Genomic DNA, 24,366 nt, shown 5'->3' with positions numbered 1-24,366 from the left:
GGGGCCTAGCAAACACAGAAGTGGATGCTCACANTCAGCTATTGGATGGATCAGAGGGCCCCCAATGAAGGAGTTAGAGAAAGTACCCAAGGAGCTAAAGGGATCTGCAACCCTATAGGTGGAACAACAATATGAACTAACCAGTACCCCTGGAGCTCTTGACTCTAGCTGCATATGTGTCAGAAGATGGCCTAGTCAGCCATCAGTGGAAAGAGAGGCCCATTGGACTTGCAAACTTTATTTGCCTCAGTACAGGGGAATGCCATGGCCAAGAAGTGGGAGTGGGTGGGTAGGGGAGTAGGGGGGGGGCAGGGTATGGTGGACTTTTGGGATAGCATTGGAAATGTAAATGAAGAAAATACCTAATTAAAATAAAATTTAAAAAAATAAAGAGATCTGAAGACAAACTATGCTGGGGTCATATTCATGATTGGTGGCTGTTTGTTTCATCCTGAGATAAGCTGATATTATAATGACAGAGAAAAGAACTTTGTGAAAAATAACTCCCGTAGCACCAGCGACCAGTAATTAAGTAGTTTCAAAGGCCAGCATCAGTGTGGTCATTGTCACTTGTGACACTTTTTTTCCTCTACGCTAATTTACACCATGTGTCATAGCTTATCATACACTGTGCCCTTTAGTCAAAACGTTGGTGCCTACATTAGCAATAAGCAGTTGGCGTGGCCGATCAGTGTCCGTGCCAGGTGAACAGTGAAGCTCCAGCTGAGATGGTCATAGCCCATTTCTCTGTACGTATTCAGAAAGGATTGCTTCCAATATTTAATTTTAGTATGAAACTTACTACATGTCTCACTTATGTGAAGAAGAAAACTAATGAAAACCAGAAAGCCATGCTAGACTTCGTATAACTAGCAAATGGCATTTCCCCGAGACGACGTCTGGATCCATTATTTTATTTATTCTCCATTTAACAAGAATACATGGTGATAAAAGTGATTTAGTGATGGAGTAATCTATCCAGACATTATTCTAATACTAGATGGCTATTACTTAATATAAATGTATTATAAATTGCATTCCTGTGTGGAACCTCACAAATAAAACCTTCCATGAATTAAATATTATTTCATAGAACTGACATTTTTTTCTGTCTGAGGGTATAAAAAAAAAATCTATGGTTAGGATACTTGTATATTTTTCAATACTTATAATTCCCAAAACTTCCTGCCCTCGATGCTGTTATATGACTATAAAAAGTAAAGTTGATTGCTTTAATGTTATTTTAACTTCAAGTTAAGAGAGAAAAATAACATCTTACAAGTTGCTGCTTAATCAAGTATGCAAACCTGTAACTTCAGAGATATTGGTAGGAAAATTTCTCCAAATATCAGCTTGTCTTAATTAATGCCTTGTACAATCTAAAAGCAGCTTGCCAGTTCCTGAGTGAAGTAATAACTCAGGAGGGGTTTGTAGGGACAAATGTTGATATAATCACAGACTAGATGCTCCTTCGGCTGATTAAGAACATGTAAAATCAAACTGACACCCACTGCAGGTAAAACTGAAGTCACTGTCACACTTGTCATTGACAGGTAAACAGGAAACACACTAGTTTGCACACACAGTGTACATGTGTGTGTGTGTATGTGTGTGTGTGTAAATTGCTTTTAGATAGGTGTCATTATAGCTGTGCGTCTGAACTATCCCAGTTCCATTTTAAGTGGCTCTTCCATTCCACTAACAATAAGATTTGGATACGAGATACGAGATGAAAAGCTGTCTACTCCCTGCTCCACCCTTCTAGGTGGAGAATGACCCGGTACTCATTATAAGCTTAACATCACCACCTGCTGGAGAGAAGCTTGCACATTTTGCAAGAAATATCTATGTCATACCTTCTTCTCCCACTGCAGAAGAGGGGATGAAGACATTGTAGGAGCCGAAGGTGGTAGATGACCACAAGGAAACAGTGTCCTCCAGACTCAGCAGTTGCACATAAGACCTTACACCAGTTGTAACAACATGCACAAGACTCTGTGAGCTCAAGCCAGGTAAACTCCCAGCACTGAGGGAGGCATGAACTCCCACTCCTAGCTGAGCTACTAGCAACCAACCAATAGCTGCTGGGAAAAGGAGAGTTGGCATCTTTCAGGGTGTGGCCTCTAAATTGACCATGCTCCAGGGAGTGGCCTTACATCTACGAGTATGTCAGAATCAACAACAGGACTTAATGGGCTCTTTTTAAAAAAAAAAAAATACAAAAGTTGTAGCTGTAAACAGATTGAGTAGATCCAAAGGAGTTGGAGGAGGAGGGTGAATATAATCAAAATAAATGGAATTAAATCCTGAAAGAATAAAAATATTATGAGTAAATAAAATTGGCATGTGTAAGTAAAAACCTCTTTCCCTAGCTAGAGTCCAGCCTGGCTACATTCCTAGCTCTCATTCTGCTCTGCCCTTTGGCAGGAGTGCCCACCATAGCACAATTCAGGGATGCAGAATGTACTTGAATGAATGCAGGAATTCAGGAATGTACTTGAGTTTAGAGTTCAGGGTTAAAGAGTCCTCTTGCCTGCGATACAAGCCACATTTCTAGTAGACAGTCTAGCAGGAACAAAAATATCTCTGAAGTTACAGGTTTGCATACTTGATTAAGGAAAAAACTTTTAAAATGATATTTTTCTTTCAAAACCTGAAGTAAATGTGACATAAAAGCAGTCAACTTTATTTACCTTAATCAACGAAAACGTTTTTGCCTTTACTTGTTCATATTCCTTACTTTATTTAGAACTTGTGCAGGCAAGAAGTGTGCTTCTAGCTGGGCTTCCAAAAGGACTTCCAAACTATCAGTGAAGATAGTAGCTGAATATTCCACAGAACGATAGATTTTAACAAGACTATTTTCCTGAAGCTGAAATCGTATACTCTTGCAAAACACAAAAGAAAATACTACAGAGAAATAAAATTTTGTAAAAAGATTAACAAATTAGCATGTATTGGCCTAGACTCTGACTTGATGTCAATTCTCGGATAATCTATTGCATGTATATTGCCAGAAGGAGAGAGAGGAGAAAATGAATGAATGCACACACACACACACACACACACACACACACACACACACACAAAACTCGTAAAAATATAGCTGATTCGTGGTTAACTCCACAAACAAGACTCTTTACTGGGTCATTTCCTGCTTCTGCATACAAGGAAGTACTCTAATACGGGCTAATGGCATCAATGATGATTGCGTTTGGAGAGACTTAGCACTGTGTACATCAGAGTTTAGGGAGGAAAGTCAGAGACAACAGACAGGGCTACTAGCAGATCACAAGGTGAAGGCAGCCAAAAGAGGTAGAGATGGGAAGGTAACCTACGTGGGAAGTCAGTGCCATTGAAAGCTGGTCAGCACACAGTGGGAATCATTGGAATCAATGGAGAGAGAGAGAGAGAGAGAGAGAGAGAGAGAGAGAGAGAGAGAGAGACCTGAGTCCACAAAGCTTATTAAACCCTAATTGATACTGTTAATATAGAACTTGTTCATGTCCTCCCTCAAGGAACTTGACCTTCAGTTGAGGACGTGACATGGGTGGAAAGAAAAGGCAAACAAAATGAGAATGTGCAACACTTGAGCTGAACTACAAGAGAGAAGGGAGGAAGGGGAGAGCGTGACAAGGTGGTAAAAGAGAAGCTGCCAGAGTTCTCGCTCTCGGACACAGCCTCTCGCACAATGGCTCTTTCAAGCTTCTCACCAAGCTTTCTGCTGGATAACTGTCCTGTTTGGGGATGCAGAGTAGACGCTCCACTCGGAGGTTCTGTGTAGTCCCCAAGTCACACAGTGGGTGAGTGGGAGGTCTCTGATTTAAACCCAACTCCCTCAGGCTCCTCCAACTGCTTTTTTCTCTGTGCGCGGAACAATAACTCTTTGTGAGATTATATGCAAAGGCAACCAGGCCCTAGAAAATAGGGAAACACAATCCTTCAGCCAAAGGGTGGCTGAAATGTTCTGCTTACACGCGAGCAAAGGAAGCTTCCTCGAGAGGAAAGCGCTTCTGTACATTCTGAAGTACCCAGAATAGATCTAACTACAGGAAAGGACACAGACAGCTCTAAATACAAATAGCACAGAGCCTGGGGAGAAAAATCCCACAAGAGAACAGAGCAGGAAATGCCACTGGGTGAACATAAGGAAAGAGAATATTATTTTAAGAGAATCAATAAAGCCAGGGTATTTTTTCATTTTTTTTAAGTGGAAGGCTGGGTAGCTGTTCCAGTTTGTTCCTCTGTTGCTGTGATAAAACCTGTTGCTATACTAAAACACTGACCAAAAAGGGGAGAAAGAGGTTCATTTCGGCCTACAGTTATAGCACGCTATGGAAGGAATCTAAGGCAGGGACATGGAGGTGGGGGACTAAAGCTATGGCCATGAAGGAACTATGAGCTTGCTCTCCCTGGCTCACTCAGCCAGGACCTCCTGCTCAGCGATGGCCCCACCCACAGTGTGCTGGGCCCTCCCACATCAACCATCAGTCAAGACAATGCACCACAGACTTGCTCACAGGTCAATCTGATGGAGACAATTCTTCCATTGAGGCTCCCGCTCTCCAGGTGTGTCCAATTAAAAACCAGCATTATCCATCACAGCCGTTTCATAACGAAGGCAGCCAAAGACTCCAGTTACAGAAGCCAATGTGAACCAAATGTAGCAGTGGAGAGATCAAGGACTACTAGAAAACAGCAGTGGCTCCCAAGTGTAGACACAAGAAGGGGTGGACTGCAAATACCCCGCAAAGACGCTGCACCTGACTGTGGGCATAGTGAAGAGCTGGGCTTCTAAGCAGAGATGAAGTTGTCTCGGACTCATGCTCTGTAAGACAAGTTTATAGAATGCCATTCACGTTTAAAGGATGCATTTTAAAACACTCCTGAAATAACACAATGGGAAGTGCTAGGTTTCAGGAAGTGTGATGATAAAAGGTGTGTTTAAAGAGAGAAAAGCATGCAAGAATCTCTACAAATGGAAGCTCTTCTTTGTGAGGGCCAAGGAGAGAGAGAAGGCAAAGATTCAGTCGCAGGGCAAGCAGTAAGAGAAGAACACAGGAGAAAGCTCAGATGGTTGGTATAGGAGCACCGTGGATAAAGGAAAGGCCAACTGCATCCAGCAAGCATCAGCCTGGATGACAATGAGAGGGACAGAGACAGGAATGCCACTGGATCTGGGAACAGTGACTCGAATGGCATCAGTTTTGATCTGCACGGTGAGCTCTTGAATATTACACACTGAAACATCATTAAAACAGTTGCCACCAGAAGAGACCTACCAATCAAAACTACAGAGAAACACCATTGTCTCACACCTGTCAAATGGCTTTTCAATTTTTTTACTTATTTGTTTAATTATTTGTTTTTTCAAGACCAAGTTTCTCTTGGCTGTCCTGGATATCCCCCCCGCCACCCTCTCTCGACTAGGCTGGCCTCCAACTCATGGAGATCTGCCTGCCTCTGTATCCTGAGTGCTGGAAGATGGGTATTATTGCAGTTTGGTCTGTTGCTATGCATTACAATGCTAAATTCTCTATTCAAGGTCTAGGCCTAGGAGTGAACTCCACATTTACGGACTGGTTAAACAAAATTGGCTACAGCCAATTAACTGGAGGGATTAGAGGTAGGTGGGTTTTGAGTTACCTGGTTGGGGGTGGAGGAGAGAGAGGAGTGAGGAGAGACCAGGGGAAGAAGGATGAAGAAGGAGGGGAGAGAAGGAAGCCGCCATGAGGGGAGGTGGACCATGGTCAGGAGAAACAGCAAGTATCTGGGGTGCATCGCTAAGGAGGTAGCTAGGCCTTCAGTGAGAAGAGTAGACTAGAGGTTACCCCTCAGAAATTGCCAAAGCCATATAAAATAACCATAGTCTGAGTCTCATCCATTTGTATGCTCGTCAGGGATGTGTTTAAATTGATTGTACTATAGATACCATTGACAACAACTAAAGATAAGTAATGGCTAGGATATGGAAAAGTTATAACTCCTAGGTAATGTTGGAGAGAACTAAAAATGGTGCATCCAACATGGAAAACACTATGGAAGTTCCTCAAAAAAATTAAAATTAGGGCTGAGCATGATGTAGAGAATAATATTTTACCCACTGTCATGTAAGCAGTCCTTATTAATATCTCTCTCTCTCTCTCTCTCTCTCACACACACACACACACACACAAGAATGTTGAAAGGAGTCTGGTTGAGAAGTGGAATGTCAGGGAGGGGGAGGAGGACATGAGGCACTAACAGAGAGTGAATATAGCCAATCACACTGCAGTGGGCTGAACGTGCTTGGCCCGTGGGAAGCGGCACTATTAGGAGGTATAGCCTCATTGGAGTAGGCGTGGCCTTGTTAGAAGAAGTTTGTCACTCTGTCACACAGCTTTGAGGTCCTATGCTCAAGCTCCACCCAGTTCTGAAGAAAGCCTCCTCCTGGTTACCTTAGGAACAAGATGTGGGACTCTCAGCTCCTCCTGCACCATGCCTGCCTGGATGCTGCCATGTCCCTTCCTTGATGATAATGGACTGAACCTCTGAACCTGTAAGCCAGCCCCAATTAAATGTTGTCCTTAAAAGAGTTGTTTTGGTCATGTTGTCTCTTCACAGCAATGAAACTCTGAGACACACGTGGTGTGTGTGTGTGTGTGTGTGTACATGCATGCATGTGTATGTGTGTATGTGTGTGTTTGTGTGTGTATATGTGTGTGTGTCTGTGTATGTGTCTGTGTGGGTGTCTGTGTGTATATGTGTGTGTGTGTGCATGCATGCATGTGTATGTATGTATGTGTGTGTTTGTGTGTGTATATGTGTGTGTCTGTTTGTGTATGTGTCTGTGTGGGGGGGGTGTCTGTGTGTATATGTGTGTGTGTGTGTGCATGCATGCATGTGTATGTATGTATGTGTGTGTTTGTGTGTGTATATGTGTGTGTCTGTTTGTGTATGTGTCTGTGTGTGGGGGGGTGTCTGTGTGTATATGTGTGTGTGTGTGTGTGCCTGTGTGTGTCTGTATGTGTCTGTATACATGTGGATATCTGTGTGTACACATGTGAGTATCTGTGTCTATGTGTGTGTATGTATGGGTGTCTGTGTCTATGTGTCTGTGTGTGTGTGTGTGTGTGTACCAATAAGGCCCACAGCTTGCTGACCTGCTCCTTGAGGCACTTGCCGACCAAGGCTTTCCTACAGGCCAAGCTGATGAAGACATCTTCTTAACTGTAGTCCCCTCTTCCTAGGTGACCCACGTTGGTGTCGAGATGACAAAAACTAAGCAGCCTAAACTCCAAAACCTCATGAAAATATCCCCCACCCTGTCCTGGAGCTCCTCCTCTTCTCTACTGAGGCTGATAACCAGCGTAGCCGCCGCTCCCGTGAGTGGTGATAAGCCAGTGTCTTACCTCTTCTGTGACGTTGCTTTCTCACACGTACAAATGAACGTGAGAAAATTAACCACTGCATAGGGCTCTTAGCAGCCTTGCCTCTTAGAAGTTGTGACTTCTTAGAAGTCACTGCCTAACGTGCCTGACTGGGGGACACATGCTGAAGGTGCCTTGGTGTCCTGCATGGCACTCATCACAACTAGAAGGCATAGGACGGTCTGGATTAAATGGTCATGCTAACCAACAGCTTCAGGTCATTTGAATACATGCTAGAGAGACACAATGTTGATATGGATCTTCAAGTTGCGAGAGAGAAGAATGGACCCACCTGGGGGCAGCCGAGGGGAGTGTTTCCTCTAAAACCTGGACCATCTGATCAGTAGTAGCCTAGATCTCCTATCAGCCAAGCAGAAGTCAAACAGAGCTAGCAACTCTACCGTGCCTATCTGCCTGACTCATGGTTTAACCCCTTCAACACTAAGGCTGGAATAGGGAAACCGGCAGCGATGGCTTCTCGCGGTCTTAGCTTCAGAGATGAAGAAAGAGCACTGCTGGACTCGGCACTTGCATGTTCAAGCCACAGGAATGTAGCATGCGCTATTGTGCTTGTGCTTCTGGTTATGGGAAAGAGTTCTGAGCAAAGACATCCACACAGTGGCCCCGGGCAGCAAGGGAAAGGCAGGATGCTAAACACTTCATCTCTATCTCCATTCAGACAGCAGTGTTCCTCAGCTAATGGATGTACTGCATCTCAACAAAGCATAGCAAGAGAAACGGGGGCTCCAGAACTCGAGGCTACTGACCACTACAGAGTAATGCCATGGCACTCTGTAATTGTTGCTTTTCTTGTGATCTCAGGTCTGCTTGGTGGGGTCCTCTGCCTGCTGCTGTGGCCCACTACTGGGAGAGAATATCCCTAGACCCCCCAAAAAAATCAAATTTCAAAAGGTGAAGTGGTATTGCTACTGGATGCCCTTTTTAAAAAATTGTTGTGAAGTCAAAATACAAAAGACAAGCTTCATGAGTCAGACACCCTCTCTATCATGGTTCACGAGTCAGGCTCCCTCTGTATCACAGTACAGGAGTCAGGCTCCCTCTGTATCACGGTACAGGAGTCAGGCTCCCTCTGTGTCATGGTTCAGGAGTCAGGTACCATCCGTGTCATGGTACAATGTCACAACACCCTGTGGCCAGTAGGATAGATTTATAATGATGTTAATGAGTCACAGATGCAAAAATCATAAAGATAATGAATATACACAGAAATTATTGTTTTATAAGTACATGTACATAAGAAAATATACCCAAATATTAGCACTAGTGTTCCCTAATTGACAGGATTACTGGGAGTTTTTCTTCATTAAACTTTAATAATTCCAGCAAGATTCTCCTAGGAAAACAGAAAGGTTGTCTTGTTTGACATTAAATGCAGCCCCTTCTCACTGTGCCCTCCCCTCACGCTCCTCTCTCGCCTTTGCTCTGAGGTCTGATCTCAGCTCTAGGTGTAACCTGGTTAAGAGCATATGCTGTCTGGCACTGTGAATTTATCCGTTGTGACGTTGTTGTTGTTGTTGTTGTTGTTGTTGTTGTTGTTGTTAGTTTTTCGAGACAGGGTTTCTCTGTGTAGCCCTGGCTGTCCTGGAACTCACTTTGTAGACCAGGCTGGCCTCAAACTCAGGAATCCGCCTGCCTCTGCCTCCCGAGTGCTGGGATTAAAGCCCGGCTCGTCGTGACTTTCTTACTCAACCTATATTCTGTCCTTGACACTACTGACCATCACGGCCCAAAAATCATTTTGTATTATCAGACAAACCCCTGTAGAAGCAGCAGGGTTGCGGGTGCAGGAAGTAAGAGTCCTGATCAGCAGCAGTAATGTGCTCACATCCTCTTATCCTAAAGCTAAGTTTCTCTTTTCCTCCCCCTCACCCCCTAGGGGACAGACAGACAGAGCTCAGTAAACATGAGGTTTTTTCCTTCTTTGTTACACCACTAAGTATCACAGTCATTCACGATGAACAAAGTCAAAGTCAGGTCCCAACCTTTTGAAGCTTCCAGCTTCCTCTCCCTTTGATCTCAATGTTTCAAAATAATCTGCATGGCTTTTTGGACAGCTCCTCCATCCAAAATGAACCGATTCCATGAATGAGAGCAAAGACGCCGCCGGCTGTCCCTGCCCGATGTCATCAGCTCGGCCGTGCTCAGCAGGAAAAGTAACCCACTGTTCCCTCACTGTGGCTTCTCCCAAGGCTCTCAACCATCCAGCCAGAGGCTGTGAGCTCCCATGGCTGGGCCTTTATCCATTCTCCTCTCCACGGACTGCCTAGCCACAGGCTTGGCACACAGAAAGAGCACTACAAGACGTTGTGCAATGAACAATTATTTCATTCAGTCACCAAATCGGATTCAGAGCTAGGATAAGATGGGTAAATGGGATCCCAGCATGGCCAAGGGATACGGAGCGTGCTGACTGACCCAGATGCTCAGAAGGCTTGCCGGTCTAAGAGAGGAAGGAAGTCAGGAAGAGGAGCGAGTGAGGGTCAGGGCGTGTTCTCTGGTGCAGAGGACTGTTCCTATCTTGCCCTCCTCTCTGCCTACCCCAACCAACCCACACTGGTATTTATTTGCAGGCTGTGGGTTCATAGCTTGCATTTGATCAAATAGAGAGACTAAGAACCTAGTCCCCCGACAGGCTCAATGCCCCCAGAGTGTACCAGAAACGTGGAAAGGGTGAAGCATATTTGCCTTCACATTGGGTATTTAAACCTCATCTCCAAGCAGCACACTAGAGAATTACTTGTACTGTGAAATGAATCACAGAGAGCCCAGGAGACCTTTTGTTCACAGTTAAATCTAAAAATCGGTTCCTTGTAAGACTTCTGCTTTTGACTGCATTTCTGTGAACATAAATGAAAACCAATTATCTTCCTTTTCCCATGATGACAGTGAACAGCGGACATGAAAGACTTCACAATGTTTCTTTATGGCTGGGTTAAAGATCTAGTGATGGTTGGTGAAAACATTGTGTCACCTGGTGGCCAAGGATATTAGTTCTACACAGACTGACAGCCAGACACGGACCAGCTTACCTCTACCTGCTGCCCTTTCCTAGTCCCCCACAGATCCCTTTACATTGATCCAGCCCTCTACCAAGGAAGTAACCGTCACCACGTGTCCATCAATGTAATCGAACCGGATCACAGCGCTGCTGGACGGATGACCGAACTCACATTTTACACTAGTTGAATATTTAGACACTAAGACATTTAACACGGGAACATAAAGCAATATGCCACCTTTGCTACTACTGTGTCACTAAACATGTTTGTCTTATTTTGTTTGTGACCTCTCTGGAACTCACTATGTAAAACAGACTGATGTTAAACTCACTAAGTTCTGCCTGCCTTTGCCTCTCAAGTGTGTGCCTCCATGTCAAGCCGCGATTTTTTTTTTTAATGTAAGACATTTTCTCGTGGTGAAGGGTGAGTCTAGTTGCTGAGGCAAGCATTTAGCATTTGGTAAGAACTCCTTGAGAGGTGTATTTCCTTGAGTCTAAGAACTCACAGACCATGCATGGATGAACTTCCAGAGGTAGACAAGTTCCTTGTGGAAAATGGAGTGTGCTTATATGTTTGTTTATATGTGCACATAACCCGACAGATGTCAACTCCTCAGAATGCTTGTTGACTTTAACAAATGTGGCTTAGAAAGTGCTTATTTCCCAAAATATTTCCAGTTACTCAAAATACTCTTTGAGTCTTTTCCTTTGGAATGTTGTATTTAGTGAGCAATCTTGGTGATGATAAATCTTCCGTGGAGATGGTGTCTCAATTAGGGTTTTACTGCTATGAACAGACACCATGACCAAGGCAACTCTTATGAGGACAATATTTAATTGGGGCTGGCTTACAGGTTCAGAGGGTCAGTCCATTATCATCAAGGTGGGAGCATAGCAGCATCCAGGCAGGCATGGTGCAGGAGGAGCTGAGAGCTCTACATCTTCATCTGAAGGCTGCTAGCAGAATATTGGCTTCCAGACAGCTAGGATGAGGGTCTTAAAACCCACACCTACAGTGACACACCACTCCAACAATGCCACATCTCCTAATAGTGCCACTCCCTGGGCAGAGCATATATAAACCATAACAGATGGCTTTGACTTAAAGAGAGGGAAAAGCATGGCAAGAGAATATAGTAAGTAAATGGATGCATTATTTAGTCTGGTTTTGTTGTGAGTAACATAACTACAAAACACAGGGACCTTTTGTTAGATTTAAGGTAAAGTAAAGGCTACAAAACCATTGAAAGTCACATGGGAAGACACCAATAAAACATCAATGCTTTATCAGATAATATTAATCAAATGGGTGAAATCATTATTTAATGCTTATTTGTTGGCAAATATTTACTGTCTACACCTAGCAGACGCTCTTATAAGTGCTGGAGATCATAGTTAGCAAAAGTTTCCACCTTCATGTAGAGCTATTCTGCTGCACACTCACTATCCTCCTACACACACACACACGCACACACACTCTGTGCTCTTACCACACACACTTAAATATTTTTTCTTCATTTTCACGCGTCTGGTGTTTAGTCTATGCACTATGTGTGTGCAGTACCTGCAGAAGCAAGAGAGCAATGGAACTAGAGAAAATGGTGAGCTGCCACTTGGGTGAATGGACCCAAAGCCCCAACTTCTGGAAGAGCAGCCAATGCTCTTCTGAGACATCTCTCCAGCCCCTCTGCCATCCACTTAACAGTTCAATTAATCTAACATGCATTGCTCAACAATTAAAACGTGTTAACAGATATAAAGCAAAACAAAATGTAAGAGAAAGTATATTACCGAAAAGCATCATGTCTGGGAAACAAACCACTCATGGCAAATGCCCTCTGGTGTGTAGAGTGTGAGTTAAAACAACTGATGGGAATGGACGATGTCTTAGTCAGGGTTTCTATTCCTGCACAAACATCGCAACCAAGAAGCAAGTTGGGGAGGAAAGGGTTTATTCGGCTTACACTTCCATACTGTCGTTCATCACCAAAGGAAGTCAGGACCGGAACTCAAGCAGGTCAGGAAGCAGGAGCTGATGCAGAGGCCATGGAGGGATGTTCCTTACTGGCTTGCTTCCCCTGCCTTGCTCAGCCTGCTCTCTTATAGAACCAAGACTACCAGCCCAGAGATGGCACCACCCACAAGGAGACCTCCCCCTTGATCACTAATTGAGAAAATGCCTTACAGTTGGATCTCATGGAGGCATTTCCTCAACTGAAACTCCTTTCTCTGTGATAACTCCAGCTGTGTTGAGTTGACACAAAACTAGCCAGTACAAACAGGGTTGCTGTAACCAAGCACAGAAATTGAAAAGCAAACAATCCTGCCTCTAGAGGCCTTGCAGGTGTGGCTGCTGTGTCACATGTGCATCAGTAGGTGGCAGAGGAGAAAGAGGCTATGTCCATGCTGGCTGCTCTGACCTGTGAACTTCTCAATGATTAGTAGACTAACATTTCCTGAAAAGGTAAGCCTGAGACAACCACCAACAGTCTGGCATCAAGGAGGCTGGGGTGGGCTCCAAGGTCAGTGAGCAAGCAGGAGACTAGAAGAGCCTTGCCTGGGGTGGGAATGAGCCCGAGACAGACAACCCTCACATGGGAATACAACAGACCACCATCCTGGCACTATGGGGCCCAGACAGAGCCTACTCTGAGATAACGACCAGCCCAGTGCTGCGCAGGCCTGAAGACCATGCCCAAGATGACCCCTAACCAGGGTCATAATGCACCAGCAGGGCACAGTATTCCCAAAACTACTCCTGAGATGACCCCAGACACTCACAGATCTAGTCACCACTAAGAGGAGCAAGTAAGCGGTAGAGAAATGGAAGAGAAAAAGAAACAGAACATAGGCACAGTGCGGAGAGGCAGAACTGGAGAGTTGAAGGTAGTAAGGTAGAAACAGCCTGATATAAGTAGTCAGTGATGCCACCTGGGACCATAACAGGGTCCTGGCCTGTGCTGCCACCAGATACCATATCAGGGTCCCTGGCCCTACAGCAACAGAGGTCTGTTACCACCAAAGGCCAGGTGGAAGTCCCTGATCATGCTGATGTCTGAAGGCTGTGCAGAATTGGCCCTTACCTGGGCATTATGGGAAAGCTGGCCCTTGGTGGCATGACAGCAGGAGAGATGATCCCAACCCCTAGCCAGCTGCAGCTCTCAGGAGAGCAGGCCCTGCACCTCCCCTGGGCAGCACAGTAGAGCTGACCCTGAGAGTAGAGCGGCACAAGCAAGCCACCCCTGAGGGCATGAGCGTAGGAGAGCTGGCCCTGCCACACGAGTGCCTCATGGTGATATAGGGGAGGAAAAGATGCCCCTTGCTACATATGGCAGACATGAGAGGTGGCACAGAGGTCTTCAGAGAGGGAGACCTGGCCCTGCCTCTCTACAGAACAGTAGAGCTGGCCCTGGATGTGGGGGTTGCTAGTGAGTCGGTCCTGAGGGCATGAGAGCAGGAGAGCTAACTTGCTCAGATACCTCTCAGGCCCAGATCCAGGGCTGCGAATTGAACCCCATCAGTGAACTGCTGGAGTGCATGAAAGGGTGGGTCCTACAGATCTAAAACTACAGGATCTCCATGACACAGCGCAGTGACAGGGTATCTGAGAGGAACCACGATGATGTTCTAGTGCTGAACAGGATTGAACAGGATTGAGTAGCAGAAGCCAGAGGCCTCGAACCTGACCAATGAATGACTCATTTCGTTGAACATCTGCCAGAAAAGAAACATGGACAAAAGGGTAGACTGTGGGACACACTGTGACACACGACAGCTTCCACAATGAGATTTTTTTTTCTCTGCTGGAGGGGAGGTTGCAAAGATGGAAGGCAGGTATGAGGGGAGGGGGAGATGAGAGGGATTGGGGTACATGGTATGAAATTCACAAAGAGTCAATAAAAAGGTTTTTTTTTAATTAAACAATAATGATATTTATTTGGTAATTGTGAAAGAAACGTGTATATGTGTATTTGTTTATGTATGTATATATGTGTATGAATGCATAAATATTCTTTATGTTTGGTCACCTTAATGAAGCAAAAGCTACAGTGAGAGCCAATTTTTTTTTTTTAAGAATTTGAGACCCAGGACTGTGACCCTGGGGTACTGGAAAGCCAGACTGTGCACATCAGCCTGGGTCACAAGTGTGCCTCCTCCCCTGCTAGACTATAAGGATGGGCCTCATCCAGATAAAATAAACGTCCATCTTCCTCTAACCTAGATGCTTCCAGTTGTTTCTAATACACACACTGTGCACATCGCAGAGCCCAGAAAAGTAGTTCTCTCACATCTTTTAAATACACACAATATATACACAAAAGGTTGAGTCGGTTTAAATGACCCTAAAAGTAAGCACTTATAAATGAGAGGAATATAAGAGTAAAATGTCCTGACTTTCCCAGACTGGAATAGATCCCAGTCTGTCCACCACTCCTTCCATTCTGTGGCTAGAAAATCCAACGGGTGAGTAGTGAGTGGTATTAAGAGCATACTAAGGATTCCTTATAGTTCCAAAGCTTGAGTGCCAAGAAAGGCAGCAACACTGGAACTGTGGCTGTCATGCCTACACTTCCTCTGTGTATTAGTTAATTAATGATGGGGGACACTCAAGAGCAGACATCTAGATATGCAGATATTGAAGCAAATGCTATTTGGAAATGAATAAACTGGTATAAGCAAGGACTAACTGGCTTGGTATAATAAGGGAGGAGATCTCTTGGGCATGGAATGCACCAGCTGGAAGATTGCTTTGTCCCCTTCTGATGAACATGGGATCAGGAGACAGAAGACAAGGCACCATGGCCTCTGAAAAACCATCAGCTGCTACAAAAGAGCCGGCTGAGATCCAGGAAGAATTCCTCCTTGGGACAGGGCTTGGGATGGAGTCTAAGTCTGGGAAGAGTTGAGATCTGTACATTAGCACTTTGGTTATTAACCACCTACTGTGCTCACATCCTCAGCAAACCTGAAGGTAATGGTGGCTCAATATGTGTAAACTGGGGGCTGGGGGAGGGGGAGTATGCACTATGGGACATGGGACACAAAAATTGACAGCTATGTCTACAGACTCCTATAGAGTGAGTGGCCTGCTCTGCCATTTGACCTAGAAACAGAATATTTTATCTGCCAGTCATAGATTTTCTTATTAGTTTCACTCAGAGACCAAAGGATGTCTCTCAGTGTTTTAACAATGGGATATCTACATTGTGGGATGTTGCGTATAAGCTAGGAGACACTCAGGAATTCTCATGCAAAAGGCTGAGACGCGACAAATTCCCACATCATAAAGAACTAGAGATAAAAAGTTCCCGAGAAAAGTCTCCTGTTACCGTGCTCTCTGGTCAGTCTCTGTCATTGCATGATTGCACACACGTGTCATACCCCGCAAGAAAGGAAAGGCATCCTTTTCCATTTGAGAGGGTGCCAAGCCACTCATGCAAACTGACCTTAGGAAAACCAAAAAGCTAGTTTTTAAAAAAAAATGATAATAGACAGGGCAGTGGTAGCACAAACTTTAATCCCAGCACTAGGGAGGCAGAGGCAGGTAGATCTCTGTGGGTTCAAGGCCAGCCTGGCCTACAGAGTGAGTTCTGGGATAGTCGGAACTACAGAGTAAAACTCTGCCTTGAAAAACCAGAGAGAGAGAGAGAGAGAGAGAGAGAGAGAGAGAGAGAGGAGATAGACAGATAGGCAGGCAGACAGATAGAATAATAATATCTGGTGAAATGGCCACACATTACTTACAAGTCCAATATTCAGCAAACACTTCATGGTTAAACATGATCGTAATGAAGGTAGAGAACGGGGTTTTGTTTCATACTGTGGAGGGAAAGTGGAGCCATCAGAACGGTGGTATTTGAGCACATAAAGGACTCATTGAGGCAGAGAGAACCCTCGCTCACCACTCCTGGTGGGAGAAAGATGAGAAAGGGCAGGATTCCTGTGCCAAGAGGTCAGATACCCAGAGCACCAAGGACAGGCACAGAAATGGCCCAGACTGGGCTGAGTTGCAGTGTGAAGAACAGCCTCTGTGTTACATAATCCTTGAGAGAAACTTGCCCACTGGCAAGTTCTTTTTAAGAGTAGTTATATCAAACATTTTAACATTTTCTCTAATGTCAGCACTTCCCTGGAGCCCTCATCTCAGACCACAGGTGTTTCTGTCATCTCCTGTTCTCTCTTGTTTTTAATCTAAAATGGGAGCAAGGTGGCTTCAGATATTATAGCCAATTGTAAATGAAATTGAATGAATAGTATTAATGCTACAAATGAAACTCCATCTAACTAAATTTTCTACCATGCTGGCATTTTCATCTATGAAAAGAGAAATGGTTTAAATTTGGCTGCTTTACTCTGTGTTCATTAACTTCCTCTGGCACTCAATTGACCCCCTGTCCTCAGCACTCAATTCTGTAAGAAGTTCCTAATAAAATGCTAGCAAAAGCGAAATTACTCTCACCTCAGGACCTACAACAATAGGTAAATTTCCTTTACATAATCTCAAGATACCCACTTTATTTGGTTTTTAGTTAAATGGGTATGTGTGTCCATGTGCACATATGTGTGCACATGTATATATGTGTGTATGTGTAGTGTGTGTATGTGTGTGTGTGTATATACATATATATAAAATGTATGAGAATATGTATACATGTATGCATGTGAATGTAGTAAGTGTGTATCTGTGTCTATATGTGTATGTACATGTATATGTGTATGTGTATGCATGTATATCTATGTATGTGTATATGTGTAGTATTATATATATGTATGTGTATATTTATGTATACATGTATGCATGTGTGTATATGTATGTATATATGTGTATATGTGTGTGGGGGTGGTATATGAGTGTGGAGGCCAGAGTATGCTATACTATAAAGTACCTGCCATGTAGCACCAAGATAAGGCTGATAAATATTTTACTATTTTCCTAAATGTAACTGGACTCCATAAAATCTAGCAATTTCAGGAGACCTTCAAATTGGCAGCACTACAGTTATTAATGTCAGCATTTAGGAATTCAATCAATACCTCCTAAGTTTCCCAGAAAAGGTCAAAAAATAAAAAAGTCTCAAGGCCTCCAGTCTGTGCTTTGCAAGTGATGGGCCGCGAGCGTTCTTTTTTCTATTTAAAGCTCTAGTGAGTGCGCTTTTGTCCCTGCTGAGCTACTCAGAGTTTTAATCATGTGACCGGTATTTTTATTTAACGTGAAAATGTCATTTGAGTAATTAAAGATTTGTTCTTTAATCTATCAACTTAATGCAAGTGTTAAATAACACTGAGTCCAGGGCTGTCCCTTCTAGGTCACCATATATCCATCCCTCTTGCTTCTAAAACATTCATAGTCACCTTTGGATGACAGTGTCATGCTCTCTGTCTTATCCCAATCCCCCCACCCCATGCTACTTAATCCCTCTTGGGTGTTCATTCTTATCTTGGGCAATGGATCCCCTAGATATGTTTATTAGGCCCATGTCTTATCTCCTTACAGTGTGAATACTCAGTCCTAATAAAACCATTGTCTTCCCTCTGAATATCAAAAAGACCTTCCCAAACAGATCTCCACCTCCCACGTCTAAACTTATATCCTAGCTCTGTGGCCTTTCCCATCTCAAGCATCCCTCATTCAAGCGGCATGGCTTGCCTGAGTTTCCACATCTCCCAAACCTCCTCTGCTGCAGTGGATATTGGTTGAGATTGATCTCTCTCAAGATATAAAACAGCTGGTAGGCACTCAGCAACAGAAGGCCAAAGCAGCCAAGAAGACTTCTAACAGACTTCTCCATTTACACGGGTTGAGTAACCAAAATTCTTACCAAAAGCCAGTAAGTCTTAACATGGTCTTTCCCTCTATAAATGCTATCATTATCACCACGCCATACACCAAAACTAGTACAAATTTTATATGGTACAAAAGAAATGACCAGTATTTTATGACGATTTAATCCCATCCATCCCCTCTTAGGCTCTTGAAGCAATGATAAAGCAAAGGTTCCTTATTCCTTAGAATAAGTACATTGTGGTAGTTTGAATAAGATTGCCCACACACACACACACACACACACACACACACACACATACACCTCTGCCTTGCACCTCCTGGTCCCATGTAGGCTCATAGATTTGAATGCTTAGACACAAGAAAACGGCTCCATTTAAAAGCATTAAGAGGCATGGCCTTGTTGGAGAAAGTGTGTCACTGGGGGTGGCTTTTGAGGCTTCAAGAGTCCAAGTCAGGCCCAAGGGCTCTCTCTTCCTGCTGCCTATGGATGTGGATGTAGAACTCTCAGTTGCTCCTCCAGCCCCATGTCTCCCTGTGTGATGCTTCCCACCATGATCATGGATTAAACCCATGAAACTGTAAGCCAGCCCCAATTAGATGCTTTCTTGTATAAGAGTTGCTGTGGTCATGATGCCTCTTGACAGCAACAGAACACTGACTGAGACATATATACACTTCTCCTTTTCCAAGCATGGATTTTAAAAGTGCCTTCCTTGCTTCACTTGCTTCTCATAGACCCTCCGAGAAGTTGCGGCTCCAGGACATCGCCTTCTGTAACTCTGTGAATAGAAGTTTCATTTTAGCCCACAGTGTTCTTGCTAAAGCAAATAAGAAGCACACATTGGTTAAAGAAAGATCTGCGAGAGATATATTGCTAGAGCCCCTGTAGAAAAATGGCTCTCATGTACTGCCGTGGGAATATAACATATTCAGCTCCTTTGAAAATGCCACCGCACAGTGGCTTCTATGGCCGTTTAAAATGTCAGCTCATTTCCTAAAAACCTCTTCTCTGGAGGCTCTTCCTACATGAGACATTGAGAAAAAGATTTAGATACAAAGACATTCTCATGATATTAATAGGCAAGAAAAGAAAAAGAAAGGAAAAAAAAAGATGGGCAGAAGGAATGGAATTTGACACAGCACGTTACAATGTATCTCTGTGATGAGAAACCTGGCAACCATTAAAAGTCATGTTAGTTCATAAAACACAAAGGGCAGGGGATGATTTAGAAACAAAAACGCATTCATCTTAGTCCAGAGTGGTAGAACAGGGTCTGAATTTCCTTTACAAGAGTCAGAGCTAGGGTCTCATGCAGCCCAGGGTAACTTTAGAATTACTAAGTAGCCAAAGATGGCCTAGACTTTGGATCTTCCTGCCTTCACCTTCCTAGTGCTGGATTTATGAAGTGCCGGGAATTGAGCCTATGGCTTTGTGCATAGGAGGAAAGCACAACACCCTCTTCCAGCTGAGCCATATCCCTAGCCTTTCTTCATTGCCTTCTTCCCGTTTTGTTTCCCCCTCCCTCCCTCCCTTCCTTCCTTCCTTCCCTCCTTCCTTCCTTCCTTCCTTCCCTCCCTTCCTCCCTTCAAACTCCCCTCCTCATTTGTTCTTTGTCTTCTATCTCTAAATGCTCTGTACAAAACATGTACCACTTTTTAAATAGACCTTTTATTTTTCTTAAATTATGTGCACGTTTATGACAGTGTGTGCTTGTGCAATGCCTGCAGAAGCCAGGAGAGGGTACTGGATTCCCAGAATTGGAGTTCCAGGATACAGTCACTCAATGTGGGTGCTGAGAACTAAACTCAGGCCCCCTGCAGGAGTCGTGTGAGCATGCTGACTGCTGAACCCTCTCTCCAGCAACCCCTCCAACACCCAATGCTTTCAAAGTAAACTCGCATTAGATAAGAAAATAAATAAATAACAAAGAGACATAAGCTTGATGGAGTGAAATTATCTTCAAGTACGATCAAGCAAGAACCTAACCGGTTTCTCCTTAGATTTCCTTACTGCGTGAGTGTTAGTGCCCTCCCAGGAGACTGTGCTTGCTGCTCCAGCTTTCCAGTCTACCCATCGGGCAGCTGGAAGTGATGACACAGAGAGCCACCGAAGCCAACTGCTCCATGGTAGAAAGAAAGATTTTTTGGGGATTAAACTGCCAAGGCCGTCTTGGGGTGTGGGGATGGGGTGGGGTGGAGAAGAGCAAAAAAGCAGAAAAGATAGCACATTTTTTATGACACTTGGTAGGATTGAGATCTGAGCTGATAAGGGCTATCTGGATTGATCCAGAACTAGGCACCCTTGGCAGAGGAAGTTGAACTTTGGAGGAAGGTTAAGGGAGGCTCCTGGATGGTTAAGGGAGGTTCCTGGTGAACAGAACTGTCTTAGTCGATCTGCTTTTCCAATGAAAAGAAACCTGTAGATTTGTTTTCCTGGTAACAGTCCTGCTGTTTACCTGGCCAGAGTCCTTCTAATTTAGGACAATGTCACCAGCACTGTCACTGAGAGTCAGGAGGGCAGTAGCCAACCCCAGCCCCATGTCATTGCCCCAGCAGCTCAATGAGATGATCTTTAAGGAAAACGCAAGCAGACCAACCAACCACCGAACTGTATCTAAGCACCATTTCAAAAGCACATGTCAAAGCAAACCCTGTGGATTAAAACACAGTGGGTATGCACTGCAGTTAAGAGACTTACTGCTTACTGAGTGGACTCTAAATCTAAAAATATAATGTCACACTTCATTTAAAACCAATCAGTTTAACAGGAAGGGGCTCAGGTGGCAGAGACACTGCTGTCCACTTTTGGACAGCTTTATAGCTTTCTATAGTCAGGATGAAATGGACATATATGTGCAATTCCTCATTATAAGCTTGCTCGGGTCTCACACATGAAGCATCGGCAGACTCAGCTCTCCTGCTTGCAGATCCATTTCCTCTAGCTACAACCTTGGGCCTGGGCACAGAATGGGCACTGAATGGGCACTGAACACTGGGCTCAGAACAGCAGTCACTCTGATAACTGCTTCCTCAAGAATCCAAACGAGAGGAAAACATTGTGAATGTTACGATGAATTCCAGAGGGTTTTTTTTTTTCCTCTAACAAAATTGGCCTATTAAGAAACTACAACACAATTTTCTCTGTGAGCCCAATGAGCAGAATTCAAAATACACTAAGTTCCTGTTGTGAATAAACATGATGGCAATGTGGCATTTGCCATTATTGCTACTCTGAGACTCACGTGGTCCACTGGTGTTTCTCACTCCGTATAAAAATCCCTTAGCACATACTGAAAATGAGTCTATCTCCTTGATGATACAGAAGATAGAGTTCAGAATCTTTTACAGTTATGAAGATGAATTACCAAGGCAGCTTAGAGAGGGTCTCATCAGCACAGACATTCAGACAACTGAGTTTAGAAAACCTGACTTTTACTACATTGCACACTCATTACTAACAGGATGCTTTCCGCTAGAGCTAAGAATGCCTTCCACTAGAGCTAAGGAAAGCATCTGGGGTTTCCTAACTGAACATACTCAGGACCCCACTTGAAGCAACGGGGTTACATAAAGCAACTTGACTGTGAGCCACTCTCCTGAGCCAGGCCTAGGATATGTACAGAATTCTCAGCAACATTAAAGATTTCTTTGTGAGGCCAGGGACCACATGCTGACGATCCTTTTAATCTTGGCAAAATGCCTGGTTATCTGCATATCACGGATTCTTAAATATCCACTGACTGATGCTGCTGCACCCAAGCTGAAATAATGGTGGTCACTATCTTAGTGAGGTGAAGTGGACTCTGGAAGTTTCCGACTCAGTCAAATAGGCCACTTTTCCTGCTACTGGAATTCCACTATCATCTTAGAGCCAACCCTACTTTCTGTAGATCTTAGAGTCCTCTGGCCTACACTGAGTGCTAACGAATCAGTTCAAGAGTTGAATTTCAATGTAAGAGAAGCAGCTTGCTAGAATACAAACAGGCTCTGTGTGGGACATTGGGAGGTAAGTTATTTAACACCAACATCACGTGGTGCCCTCACCCATGGAAACCAGTCTGGAAGACACTATAGTAGGTCAACGAGATCAGCTCACTCCTGGGACTCTGGCACATGCATTTTTCTTGTATCCTAGATATCTGAAATGGATCACAGAAGAAGAAAATGGCCTCCATCTTCCACCCAAATCTACATCCATTTGATCTTAACATGGATTTAAAGAGGGTCTGTGAGTCCCATTACTTTCATAATCTTAATGATCATTGTTAGTCATCAAATGTCCTCAAACTCCAGCCTGACACTGAAAGTACCTGGCAATGTTATAACACTCATAGCCAGATCACTAAAGGAAAAAGTATACCATTTTCAGAAAATAAAAAAGTCACAAGAACTCAGACTCATTGAAAGGAAATTCCTTAAAATGCATACAAGAGCTATGCATAGCCTCTTCGAGGGGGAATATTAGGAATCTTTCTTGATCTGTTAAGTCTCAGATGACAATAAGTAAAACCATAGATGGCAGAAATGAGGGAGCTTAGGAGCGAGTGGGAGGATGGAGGGGGAGGAGCAGGAAGGAAGGATCAAGGAAGGATGTGTGAAGTATGTGTTCTGTTAAACGTCACCTGCATAGAGATGACAGTCGATGCAGGAGAGATTGATTGGAACAACAAGAGTGTGAAGAGAGACAAAAGCCAGAACAAAACCTGTGTCCAGTGGGATACAGAAGGAGCTTCAGGTGGCAAGCATGGAGGGGCCATCAGGTGACAGAGCACTAGGGCAATTCAGTACCACACACGCAAAGGGAAAAAACCATTCCAAGAAGGTGGCTCCACGCAGGAGCTTAACACTACAGCACAAGACTGAGATGTGTGCGTTCTGAGAAGACTGGGCCCAGGGCTGTGCTGGTGACTGCAATGTAGGTGGAAAGAGAGGGCTCCATAGAGCCGTAGTGAAGGACTTACTTAACATCCTGAGAATCTCACAGGGACAGAAGCTAAAGCCGAGGCTCACAGGGACCTGAAGCGATTAGGATCTGCTCACCCAGAGCCTTCACAGTCTGTCTCACCTGTATCTGCTTCTCTTGGGGCAGCTTCCTGTCCTCGAGCACAGGCCAGTGTCATCAAAATGGTCACCAAACTCAATCACACATTAAATAACAGGGCCAAAGCATCCACACAACTGGAAACTGCCCTGTCTTAATACAAATGTGTGAAAGAAGATGCACTGATACATTGTGGGTCAACCAGTGAGTCCATCAGCCCTGGTTGATGTGAACACTCCCATTCAGTCAGCTGTGGGGAGCGAAGAGGAAGCCATGTGGTATAATCATGTCCACCCAGGCCTTCTGTAAGGGTATGGGATGAGGCAGAACTAGAAGATGAGGTCAAGGTGGATCGTGAAAATTATGTTCAGCCAACCTTGAAGTGTCAGAATTAACTCAGTGTTCAAATCACATAAAACTGACCACCCCATACTTACTGCTCTACACTCAACTCACAGTGCCTCTTCATGAATGTCATCATAGCAGGGGACTCAAAGGAGCTGAAAATAACCATGAAATTACAAACCATAAACAATACATAACTACCACATCAAAAAACTAAGATGACCAGAGTAAGTAGACATGACTTCATAGATGTGACAGGTTTGCTAAGAAAGGAACAGAACTTTGATGAGATGAGATGGGGAAGGGGAGGAGATCAACTCTGAGAGCTATCGTCTCTACTGTTAGGCTGGACGCTCCTTGAAGGCAGGAAATGTCTTCCACATTTCTTTGTATCTTGTGCTGCTTGCAAAGCAATTAGCATTTCATTATTAGATACCAGTAAGCATTAAACAAATAAGAGAAATGCAAATGGAAGTATCAATAAAATTATTAGGAAGTTTTGGCCCCACCAAACATGGGGTTACATACTTGTAATCCTAGCAATTGGGAAACAGGGTCCAGAAGATTGGGTGTTCAAGACCAGTGTGAGCTACATAGTGAACTCCACCCCAACTTGGGCTGTATGAGACCCTGTCTCTCTCTCTCTGTCTCTCTCTGTCTCTCTCTCTCTGTCTCTCTCTATCTCTGTCTCTCTCTGTCTCTCTCTGTCTCTCTCTCTCTGTCTCTCTCTGTCTCTCTCTCTCTGTCTCTGTCTCTGTCTCTCTCT

General features: G+C 44.1%; 1 protein-coding gene and 1 non-coding gene across 4 annotated transcripts in view; one reads left to right on the top strand and one right to left on the bottom strand.

Moving 5' to 3' along the window:
- Tmem117 (transmembrane protein 117) overlaps positions 1-24,366 on the bottom strand; it is a 460,550-nt gene that overhangs the window by 395,233 nt on the left and 40,951 nt on the right. The window contains exon 2 of one of the 3 annotated variants that reach the window (XM_029469872.1): positions 16,174-16,248. The exons of the other annotated variants lie outside the window; for them this stretch is intronic. Coding sequence (XP_029325732.1) covers positions 16,174-16,210 — 37 coding nt within the window. The 5' untranslated portion in view covers positions 16,211-16,248. The remainder of the gene's footprint in view (positions 1-16,173; positions 16,249-24,366) is intronic. 3 annotated transcript variants of the gene reach the window in all.
- LOC115029468 lies at positions 12,751-12,882 on the top strand. The gene has a single exon (XR_003835043.1). It is a non-coding gene; the product is annotated as a small nucleolar RNA SNORA17 (small nucleolar RNA).

Source organism: Mus caroli, chromosome 15 (genome assembly GCF_900094665.2).
Source record: "Mus caroli chromosome 15, CAROLI_EIJ_v1.1, whole genome shotgun sequence".
In the NCBI taxonomy this organism is placed as follows: domain Eukaryota; kingdom Metazoa; phylum Chordata; class Mammalia; order Rodentia; family Muridae; genus Mus; species Mus caroli.
This window is presented reverse-complemented; position numbering and strand designations above follow the sequence as displayed.